This window comes from Staurois parvus, unplaced genomic scaffold (genome assembly GCF_062004578.1).
Source record: "Staurois parvus isolate SC_StPar_1 unplaced genomic scaffold, SC_StPar_1.0 ptg001760l, whole genome shotgun sequence".
Taxonomy (NCBI): Eukaryota; Metazoa; Chordata; class Amphibia; order Anura; family Ranidae; genus Staurois; species Staurois parvus.
Window position 1 is genome coordinate 1 of NW_028319556.1, and position 12,072 is coordinate 12,072.

Sequence of the window (12,072 nt, forward strand, 5' to 3'; positions counted from 1 at the left end):
GTAGCGCTGGCAGGGGACTTGAGGAAGGGGGGTCGGGCTGCTCTGTGCAAAAGCACTGTACAGAACAGGCAAGTATGTTTAAAAAAATAAAAATAAAAAGCTTTAATATCGCTTTACAACAGGCAGTTGTTAGGTGATGCAATATACAACCCCTCCCCACTGGAGAGAGTGAACTAGTACCAATTCCAGCTTTCTCTCACTTTAAAATGGTTAGCTTGGACCAAGCTGGTCAGAAGAGCAAGCCTTGTATTTAGTAAATGGGGTGGTTTCAAATTAATTTCGCAATAAAATAAAGCATGGAGACATGGCAGGATGGAGGTGTTTGCTTTGAATATTAAAAATGAATTGTTTTTGATTCGTGCTGCTCGGATGCAGTATAGTTCCGCTTTAATGCCAATGACATTGGAAGGCTATGTCCAGCAAAGCTGGTTGAGGTGCGGTGGTGACGGCTCCACAAGGTTGTGATCATATTGTGGATCTCTGCATCTCCTCTTAACCTGCCCTAGTCTTGGAGAACAGGCTTGGTGTGTTTAATGGAAGCTTTGGTCTCGGCACAAACCTTTTTATTTTTAATTCTGTTTGCAGGCCTGCGTGTGAATGGAGAGTTCGTTACGTCCTACCCTCAGGTTGTGGTCGTCCGTGTGCCTACCCCCTGGGTGCAGAGCGACAGTGACATCACCGTCCTAAGACATCTGGAGAAGATGGGCTGCCGGCTAATGAACCGACCGCAGGCTATCCTCAACTGTATAAATAAGTTCTGGACTTTCCAGGAGTTGGCTGGCCATGGTGTACCCCTGCCTGATACATTCTCCTATGGTAAGTGGATGCTGGTGTGGGTACGTGGCTCATGCACATTCATTTTTAAAGGACCATTTTTCTTTTGAAAAGAGAATTTTTAATTTTTTTGTGAAAAGCTACAACATCTTCATTATAAATTTTTTTGCTTTTGAAATCTTAAACTGTTTTTATTTTCACTAAAAGGACCTTTTTATAGAACCGTGGTGTCGATACATTTATACTGATGACACTGTTTATTTTAAGGTGGCCATGAAAACTTTTCCAAAATGATCGATGAGGCTGAAGTATTGGAGTTTCCCATGGTGGTGAAGAACACTCGGGGTCACAGAGGTAAGTGTGTTTAAAGCCTCTGGTTTCCTGTCTGTATATAGACCTCTGCTGTCAATCACCGCTAGTGAGAGAGGGCCAATCCCACGGCTCTGTTTTATGAACGCATAGAGCGGGGTTCGAGCGCGAGCAAGCACCAGTTCCCCCATACATAGCAAGCAGTGTTCTGTTGAGGCACTGATCAAGGTGGAGGAGCCAGAAGTGCTGGCGGGGGGGACCCAAAAAGAGGAGGATCAGGGCTGCTCTGTGCAAAACTATTACACAGAGCAGGTAAGTATGCCATGATTTTTTTTGTTTTTTTAACCACCTCCCGACCGGCAGTTGCATATAAACGGCCGGATGGTGGCAGTGCAGGGTCGGTTGGCCGTTTATAAACTGCCTCCCCGCACCCTGCTTGTGCGCGCTCCCTGGGAGTGCGCAGCATCGCGATCCGGTGCCCACTGTGTCCTCCGGACACAGTGAAACACCGATCGTCGGATGGGACCTCTGTACCAATCCTCTGTGGCCAATCAGTGATCACATGCAAAGTAGTAAGCAAGATGTCACTTGTGACATCATTGCTTGCTACGTGTGAAATCTGTGAATGATCAGAGGTCACATGGTACAAGGTTATTCACAAAAGCCTTGTACCATGTGACAAGCTGTGACCAATCACAGCTCACTCAGTACTTCTCAATGAGTGCAAGAATGCAGACAGAGAGAAAGAGAAATGATTGCTTTTACATCCTATATGGGTGTAAAAGCAATCGGTGTAAAAAAAAAAAAAATCACCCTCCACAAGTAGTACAGTGTCACCATGGTGACACTGTACTGCTAGGGTGACAGTATGTAAAAAAAAAATAAATATAAAAATGTTTAAAAATTATAATTGTTGGTTATAAACTAATTTGGATTTTTTTTTTTTACTAAAATTATAACGGAATAAATTTTGGCCAAGATTTATGAGGAAATATTATTAATTTGCAAGATTTTATAAAAAAAAACACTTTTCAAAATTTTTGGACATTTCATTTACATAGCAAAAAAAATAAAAATCCCAGCGCTGAATAAATACCACCAAAATAAAGCTTTATCTGTCTCAAAAAAATGGTAAAAATTCATTTGGGTACAGTGTTGCATGACCGCGCAATTGTCATTCAAAGTGTGATAGCGCTAAAGGTTGAAAATTGCCCTGGTCAGGAAGGGGGTGAAAGTGTCCGGTCTGGAAGTGGTTAAAGACTGCTTTGATATCGCTTTACAGCATTCATTTTTGGTCATGTAATCCCTGCTGAAAGGAGCCTTCTTAGATTGGTTGAGCACCTTTTTATCAAAGCTCATGTGACAAAGTGCCTAGGCTTTGGTCATATGACCAGCGCACTGCCATTCTCTTCCAGGAAAGGTGAGCATTTCAGCTATTCCATTTTTTTTTTTTTCATCTTCATTCCAAGAAGACTGCTAAAATAGCTGAATTAACCCCATATTACTAGTCTTTTAAAATTGTAACGCCACGAGGTGTTGCAGGGGCAGCTTCCCAATTTGTTTCACTGATTGGCTGTCACTCTCCATTCTGCGGGTTTCCAGTCATCACTGTGACCAGGAACTGTCTGACAAAGCAGTCCTAGGGCTCGGAGGGGTTCGAGCGCACTCCCAGCACTAAACTAACGTGTATATAAAGCCCAGCTTTGTGCTGCCACATGTGGGAAAGCAGTTAACATTTTTTGCTTAGGATCACTGCGGTCAGACTGACTTCTGGTGTAAGAAAAGAGGAGTTTTAAAGGTGTCATAAACAGGGTGGATTTAATTTAAATCGCTAGTGAAAAGGCTCGATTTAAATCCTAATTTTTAAAGGGCACCTGTCATCTGTCCCGCAGTGGCAGCTCCTCTGACCCGCTGTTGACTCATCAACAGTCCCATTCACTTTAATGGGACGGCTGGTGATGCAGCAGAGGCGCAAGGTGAGTGACGTGGCGGCAGCAGGTGAGTGGATGCCCACTAACAGGCCCTGCCACAATGGATCTAAAATGACAGGTGCTCTTTAAATGCTCATTCTTGCTGGTAGTTAGAATATTTATTTGCAAACCAAATGAAGGTTTCCTTTTTAGAATAATAAGCTGTCAGGTTAGTAGAACAGCGATATCAGCACCAATTTTAGGTTAATCACACGTAGCTGGAGAACTAATCAAATTTTTATTTCCCGTTTTCTCCTGGTTCCTGTGAAATTGTGTGAAGGCATCAGTGCAGCGCATGTGATCTCCACTTGCAGAGCTTGGATTCATTGAATGAGTTTACCAAAAATTGTAAATATTGCAGAATATACAGACTCATGCTAAGATCCATTTCATGCTGAATAAACTAAATTATTTATGTGTCTTAAATAGAAAACTATCTTTTAGATGCATTTTATTAAAATTTGATAATCAAAAAAATCCGATTTTTAATTTAAAAAAAGAAAAAAAAACAATTTAGCCTCTTTGGCGGTATGATTCTTTCCGATTTTTTTGTGCTGAAAGCGGTACCATTTTTTTGCATGGAAATATGTAGTTTTTTATTGTAGGCTGTAATTTTTTAGGAATAACTCAGTGAAATCTGTCCGAACAAGAGTCTAGTAAACGTTCCGGATATGATAAAACTTGAAACACGAAATCATAAATTATAATTTAATAATCATAAAAAATAATATAATAAATTTAATTAAATTATATAATCCAAAAACACTGAAATGTGAAATACAGAGGCAAATTCGCACATCGCTGAGCAAAGTCGCAAAACCGGTTTCAGTGTCTGATGACGAATTTCCCCCACGAATCATCACTCAATTCTGCAAGTGGTTCTGATTTACTATCACTGTTCTCTAGCCGGTCTAAAACCGCTTTTGACGTAAAGGGACGCTTTTTGGACGCCATGGACGTTTCTACGTTTCCAGGCAGAAAGAACAGTCAAAATGCAGGCAGGGCACCGGACAAAGCATTAGGGACAAAATATATGTGAAATGCATTGAAACAGCAAAAATGACATTTTTTAAAAAACTTCAAATTTCCCGCCGGTTCCGGCGCCCGTACGTCCCGACGTCACAGGGATCGGAACACGGAAGCCAGATGCCGGCATCGGCTGGAGGAGATGGCCGGGGATGCTGCAGAGGACACATCGCGGGAGCGAAGGACAAGGTAAGTGCTGCAGGGACTCCCTGAGCAACGCCGCATGGTAAGCCCGAGTGTAGCTCGGGGTTACCGCTTGTGGTACTCAAATTTTACACCGAGCTACACTCGGGAATACTGCTAGGGAGGTTAATCAAAACAAAACTTTTTTTTTTTTTTTTTAAATCGATTTTTATCCATCCTGGTCATAAAATATCTAAATCCATTACACAATGCCCTCCCCCAGCTCAGTCAAGATGGTTCTCAGAATGCTGATTGTGGCTCTCATCAGGGGGTTTCTGCAGTCAAAAACTAAATGAACTGTGATCCAGAGCTCCATATCCCCATTTCAAGTCAGACTCTTATATGGGTGTCTTGTAAGATGGTGCTCACTATATTTTAGTGAAGCCTAGTTTGCTTGGGCCAAGAACCATTACCTTCACTACTGAATGTGCCCACTGCTTGTGCTGTACAAACTGCATGTATCCTCGGCTAAATACAGCACTGTGTCCTGGCAGTGGGACAGGAATTTCCCGTTCCACTCCCGGAACAAAATCAAGTCGTGCCGAGCTCTGCTCAGCCATTCACTGGGAGCTTTGTATTCTGTGAATGAATACAAAGCTTCCTCTGATTGGCTATGACGGGCCAATCATGCCACGAGCTCAGACTCTGCCATTCTGAGGACGCTTTTGTGTCTGGAAAGTGCCAGACTGTGTTCAGAAAATATTCTTCATTACATTTGATAGAAAACATGATTTAAGTGGTTCCTCGACGTCCCCTTTTATTAAGGCTTTAAAATGATAGTGGATTCATAATTGAACCAAATATTTCCTTTGCATATAGTACATGTAAGTTTGCAGGAAATGCATTTATAAATGCCCATTCACATACAGTCATGGCCGAAATTGTTGGCACCCTTGATATTTCTCCAGGAAATCATGTATTTCTCACGAAACGTATTGCATTAACACATGTTTTGCTATACACATGTTTATTCCCTTTGTGTGTATTGGGACAAAACAAAAAAAGGGAGGAAAGAAAGCAAATTCGACATAATGTCACACAAACCTCCAAAAATGGGCTGGACAAAAGTATTGGCACCCTTTCACAACTGCGGATAAATAAGAATGTTACAAGCATGTGATGCTCCTGTAAACTCACCTGGGGCAAGTAACAGGTGTGGGCAATATAGAAATCACACCTGAAAGCAGATAAAAAGGAGAGACGTTCACTTAACCTTTGCATTGTGTGTCTGTCTGTGCCACACTAAGCATGGACAACAGAAAGAGGAGACGAGAACTGTCTGAGGACCTGAGAACCAAAATTGTGGCAAAATATCAACAATCTCAAGGTTACAAGTCCATCTCCAGAGAACTAGATTTGCCTTTGTCCACAGTGCGCAACATTATCAAGAAGTTTGCAACCCATGGCACTGTAGCTAATCTCCCTGGTCGTGGACGGATGAGGAAAATTGATGAAAGATTGCAACGCAGAATAGTCCGGATGGTGGATAAGCAGCCCCAAACATGTTCCAAAGACATTCAAGCTGTCCTGCAGGCTCAGGGAGCATCAGTGTCAGCGCGAACTATCCGTCGACATTTAAATGAAATGAAACGCTATGGCAGGAGACCCAGGAGGACCCCACTGCTGACACAGAGACATAAAAAAGCAAGACTACAGTTTGCCAAAATGTACTTGAGTAAGCCAAAAGCCTTCTGGGAAAACGTCTTGTGGACAGATGAGACCAAGATAGAGCTTTTCGGTAAAGCACATCATTCTACTGTTTACCGAAAACGGAATGAGGCCTACAAAGAACAAAACACAGTACCTACGGTAAAATATGGTGGAGGTTCAATGATGTTTTGGGGTTGTTTTGCTGCCTCTGGCACTGGGTGCCTTGACTGTGTGCAAGGCATCATGAAATCTGAGGATTACCAAAGGATTTTGGGTCGCACTGTAGGGCCCAGTGTCAGAAAGCTGGGTTTGCGTCCAAGATCCTGGGTCTTCCAGCAGGACAATGACCCCAAACATACGTCAAAAAGCACTCAGAAATGGATGGCAAAGAAGCGCTGGAGAGTTCTGAAGTGGCCAGCAATGAGCCCAGATCTAAATCCCATTGAACACCTGTGGAGAGATCTTAAAATTGCTGTTGGGAAAAGGTGTCCTTCCAATAAGAGAGACCTGGAGCTGTTTGCAAAGGAAGAGTGGTCCAAAATTCCGGGTGAGAGGTGTCAGAAGCTTATTGATGGTTATAGGAAGCGACTGATTTCAGTTATGTTTTCCAAAGGGTGTGCAACCAAATATTAAGTTAAGGGTGCCAATACTTTTGTCCAGCCCATTTTTGGGGTTTTGTGTGACATTATGTCATATTTGCTTTTCTGCCTCTGTTTTATATTTGTTCCAATACATACAAAGGGAATAAACATGTGTATAGCAAAACATGTGTTAATGCAATACCTTTTTTGTGTGAAATACTTGATTTTCAGGAAAAATATCAAGGGTGCCAACAATTTCGGCCATGACTGTATATGCAGATTGGATGCGGTTTGAACCGCATCCAATCTGCATGACGTGACAAAACATTGCTTCCTATTGTGTTCACATATGGCCGGTGCGGAGTCAGTCCTGTCCGATTTTCTGTGCAGTGAGATCCGGTTCAGGTGCGGATTACAGACTATTGACTGACTGCTATGGGAACCATTTCTAAACCGCATGTGTGAACAGGATAAGATCCTGTGCTAATCCTGTCCTGAACCCGATGTGAACCTGTGAACTACTGTATCAGCTGTGAAACCTGAGCCTCAATCTGCACCGCATATATGTGAATCAGCTCTAACCGACTTTACAGCGGGCTGATCACCTGTTGGATCAGGTTGTTTTCTTTTTTTTTAATCTATCTGTTTTATATTACTTTGCAGGTAAAGCCGTGTTTCTGGCTCGGGACAAGCACCATCTGGCAGACCTGAGCCATCTGATCCGTCACGAAGCACCGTATCTGTTCCAGAAGTATATACAGGAGTCTCATGGACGGGACGTTCGAGTCATCGTTGTGGGTGGCCGTGTCATCGGCACTATGCTGAGGTGTTCTACAGATGGAAGAATGCAAAGCAACTGCTCTCTAGGTGAGTACAGCGAGCGTGATCACATACAGACTGGTTTAGCAGCCTGCTAGCTGCATTAAATGGATGTTGCCTAAGGCGACAAATATCCTTCCTAGTAGGTGGAATTTGGACATCATTCTTAGCACAGGTTGACAAGAGGCTGGCTCATTTTGCACATTTACTTACAGGTAAACCTGAGCCAAGCTTGCCTCTTATCTGGCATGGCTGCTACAGATCAGGACTGGAGCCATATTGACTTAACACATTAATATATACTGAGCTTGTGTCTGAAGGTATCCAGGTATTGGAGGTGCTGACTTATTGAAGGTATCCAGGTACAGGAGGTGCTGACTTATTGAAGGTATCCAGGTACAGGAGGTGCTGACATTATTGAAGGTTTCCAGGTATTGGAGGTGCTGACTTATTGAAGGTTTCCAGGTACAGGAGGTGCTGACTTATTGAAGGTATCCAGGTAATGGAGGTGCTGACTTATTGAAGGTTTTCAGGTATTGGAGGTGCTGACATTATTGAAGGTATGCAGGTAATGGAGGTGCTGACTTATTGAAGGTATCCAGGTACAGGAGGTGCTGACTTATTGGAGGTTTCCAGGTAATGGAGGTGCTGACATTATTGAAGGTTTCCAGGTATTGGAGGTGCTGACATTATTGAAGGTTTCCAGGTAATGGAGGTGCTGACATTATTGAAGGTTTCCAGGTAATGGAGGTGCTGACATTATTGAAGGTTTCCAGGTATTGGAGGTGCTGACATTATTGAAGGTTTCCAGGTAATGGAGGTGCTGACATTATTGAAGGTATCCAGGTACTGGAGGTGCTGACTTGTTAAAGGTTAACTCCGCTTTCGTTTGAAAAATTGCCTATAAAATTGCTAGTCAAGTCATATTGTAACTGTTAATAAAAATTACCTTTCCTTTGCCATCTGCAGTGTTGTATATTTTTGTAAAATGCAATATAGTAACCTGGAGGCATTCTGTACACAGAGGGTGTACAGAATGCCCCCTAAAAATGTAATTTCCTGTTTGTGATTGGCTCACTGATTTTCCCAGAAGTCTGCACTAACATAGGTCAGATTTTTCACATCCCCTGCAACAAAAATTTAAATTTTTGGTGAGCTACTCCCAAAGGGGAATAGTGTCTAAAGCAGCAATGGGCAAACTACGGCCCGGCGGACCTTTTAATCCGGCCCGCGGAGCGTGATACAAAAAAAAACAGCCAGGGCAGGCAAACATTTTGAATCATTCAGCACGCTCAAATGCAATGATTGGCCAGTCTCGCTGCCACTCACATCCTGATAGCCAGTGATTGGCTGTCAGGATGTGTGTAGGCGGGGCAGCGTGACGAACGTGAGGGGAGCTAGGCTCCTCTCACAGTCCGCCCTGAAGACCGGAACGGCGCAGGAACACGGTGAGAGGAACGTGCGGAACAAAGGTAATTTAATATATATTAATTCACACATACACATCATTCATCTACTCTTGGTCCGGCCCCCGGGTCCAATATATGAACCCATTGCGGCCCTCAAGTCAAAAAGTTTGCCCACCCCTGGTCTAAAGGGATACAGAGCCTGCCACTTTTCTCAGTCCTGCAGGTGTAGAAGCTGATTGGTAATTATGAAATCACTCCCATTAGATTGTCTGTGTCCATTTGCAGAGTGAAATAGTTCGCTCTTCAGAATAAAAAAAACTGGAGTTGCTCTTTAACCTCTTCGCGCCGGCCACATGCAAATGTGCAGCCTCCCGACGTCTGGGTCTTGACGCTGAGCGGCTGCACATTTGCGTGCAATTAACAAAAACGTGCTGACAGCGTGCGCTCTGCGCGCTCCCAGCACACATGTCCGGTACTCACGGAAAGGTCCTGATCTTTCAATCGGGACCTTTCCCGATCATGTGACGGCGAATCACGGCAGTCACATGACCTTAAAACCCTGCCCCGCCTCCGGGCTTCTGAAACCCTTAAAGGGCCGGGAGGTGCCGGCGCCAAGGAGGTTAAAGAGGCTGTTTCTCTGAACCTAAAGTCCAGGCAGAAACATTTTAGAGTTGAGGTCATCTTACCTTTAGCAAATGTTAGGTTGGCATCTAATGCTATTGCCATGGTTATAGCTGCTTGTATCCTGTAGAAGGGCTTTGTGTCCTTTTTTCCTGTTTTGTATGACTGGTGGCTGCTGTTCTTGCTCCTTCCCCGGGCCACCAGTCATGCAACATCCCTCCAGTAGTTCTATTTTTACAAGCGGCGACGTAATTGCAGCAGATGGCTGCAGTGGGAGCACCCGGGAGTCTCAGAGCTCTTGGTCTGTCCCACCCACTAACAATAATGGCAGAACAGTGTGCAAAGACATCGGTGGAGTCAGAAGGCCGACTGCCAGTCTGATTTGCCATACACTGACACACTCCCTCCTATTGAATGCTTAGTGGAAGTAAAGGCAAAACCAAAAAACTAACTCCAAACCTTCTCCCACCCACATTCTTGGCCTAATCTATCTAACCCTGTAAAGAAAAGATTGCTATACTTGCCTATTATGCAGCTGCTCCAGTCTGGTCTCCAGCAGCATCCTTTGTGTGCAGGAGAAAGCGGACAACGGCTGGGAAGTGATGTCACCCATAGACTTACTATGAGAAATGCCGCCTTGTTCCTGGAGTAGACTTGTTCCTGTTTTTGCAATAATTTGCCCTCCCCTGGCCTTGGATTTCATACCTTCAGCTGTTTTTGCAATAATTTGCCCTCCCCTGGCCTTGGAATTCATACCTTTCAACTGTGTTTTTTTTTTTCTCATCATGTACATGCTGCTCTTCGATTACCATCTTCCCCGCCACCCTCACCACCATCTTTTTTATTTAACAGGAGGGATCGGAATGATGTGTACACTTAGCGAGCAAGGGAAGCAGCTGGCCATCCAAGTTTCCAACATTTTGGGAATGGACGTGTGCGGCATCGACCTGCTCACCAAAGAAGACGGCTCCTTTTGCGTGTGCGAGGCAAATGCCAACGTGGGTTTCATCGCCTTCGACAAAGCCTGCAACATGGACGTGGCCTCCATGGTGGCCGACTACGCCATCTCCCTCCTGCCAAGCCGACTGACCAGACGAATGTCCCTCCTGTCCGTCGTGTCTAGCGCCAGCGAGACCAGTGAGCCGGAGCTCCCCGGGGTGACCTCCGTCCCAGGAGTTGACGTGCCCGCTCCACTGCTTCATCATCATGACGCCGGAGACAGCATGAGCGCCAGTTCGAGCTCTGTGGACAGTGATCCTGACACTGCCACGGAGAGGGAGCTTCTGACCAAGGGATCCATCTTTAACATGAACCAGCTTCTCGCCAGTGAAATCAAGCTTTTGGTGGAATAGATGGGAATGGGGGGGGGGGGATGTGAAAAGTGGGTTGGGATTGGGGGGGGGGGAGGGGTGGGGGGAAGGGAGCCTGTTTGGGTCAAGCACGTGTAAATATTGAAAGGGCCATTACTGCTGGTGTTGAGGGGTGGGTGGGATGCGGGAGGGGTGGGGTTAATACAGGATCCCTGTTGTAAATGAGGCTGCACCACTGAGCTATGAGTTGGGGAGTGTGGAAGATGGGAGCTGGGAGACTTCTTCCATATTACCTTGGACGTGATGTTTAAAGGGGAAGTATATCGGCATATTTTTACTACAAATAGTTGAACCAAAATTAAAGGTAAAGTCCTCCCAAAAATTAGAGTGCCCCCCCATCTGGCTTGTTAAATCTCATAGCCACCTGTGGAAGAGTCCATCAGAGGTGGGGTTACATCCGTAATAGAGCCAGCAATGCAGTACAAGCTATTGTCTGCATGAGAACAGCTCTCTGAGACCCTTAACAAGCTCTGGGGGACAGAGCCAGATCTATACGTTTGTTTTGCCTGATTATTTCAGTTCTCACATACAACTACCGTTTTCAGGTTGTATATGAATTTATCTGCTGCGGCTTGAGTGTTTCCACTTTTGGAAGAGCCAGTCCTTGGCTTTGTCGTGTCGCTAGGTGTGCGTGCTCCGTTTTTTGTGTTCACAAGACGTGCGATGCAACTTTTGAGCATTGCTGCACTTTTTTTTTTTTTTTTTAATAGTTTTATAACCCGTTCTCTCAAGATTGAGTTACATTTGGGTCTCTCGTATAGCTCAAGCACCCTATGATGCATTCTCTTGACAAGACCAGTGGAGCACATGGATGGAGCGACCTTTCTGTTGGTCTCTCATCCGCTCGTTCTGGTGGGAGTTGAGTTGGTGTCATAGTTGGAACCTCAGAGCTTTATATAATCCTCCGTTTTTTTTTTTCCTTCAAGCTCCTTGATAGTTAAAATATACTTCACCTTTACACAACACCAAGTGTAGACAAGAGAGCATGGTCTATTTTAAATTTGAAGTTATGTTTGTGGCTCATCAGGGGACCTGTTCCCTGTGCGAGTTTCAAGCTAGAGAAGTGTTGGGCAAACGTTTTGCTCTCCAGCTGTTAAGGAAAGCTGTAATTAAGATGAAGGTACTTGGTATAATGTGGGATAAGATCTGATAGCGTTGCTGTGGTAATTGGATAGTTTGGCGATGACTTTGGAGGAAGCGTTCAACTCGTTCCACTTAATCACAAAGGGGAAAGCCAGACCACAAGAACGTAGCGCCTCGGCTCTCCCTCGTCCCAGATCCGATGGTGTGTGCAGGGTCGAAGCCGATGCGGCCCTCCCCAAGAAGGGAAACTTCAAGCAACACAGGAGGGCAAAAACGC

The 12,072-nt window shown here is 44.6% G+C and overlaps 1 protein-coding gene across 1 annotated transcript; it reads left to right on the plus strand.

Moving 5' to 3' along the window:
• Window positions 1-585: 585 nt before the first annotated feature.
• Window positions 586-10,694, plus strand: LOC149434374 (beta-citrylglutamate synthase B-like; the record flags this gene model as incomplete). Its single annotated transcript, XM_089663748.1, has 4 exons — window positions 586-816; window positions 1,042-1,128; window positions 7,157-7,360; window positions 10,195-10,694. Coding segments are annotated over 4 exons (1,022 nt in total), but the record flags the coding sequence as incomplete, so codon positions are not given.
• Between the last annotated feature and the right edge of the window lie 1,378 nt (window positions 10,695-12,072).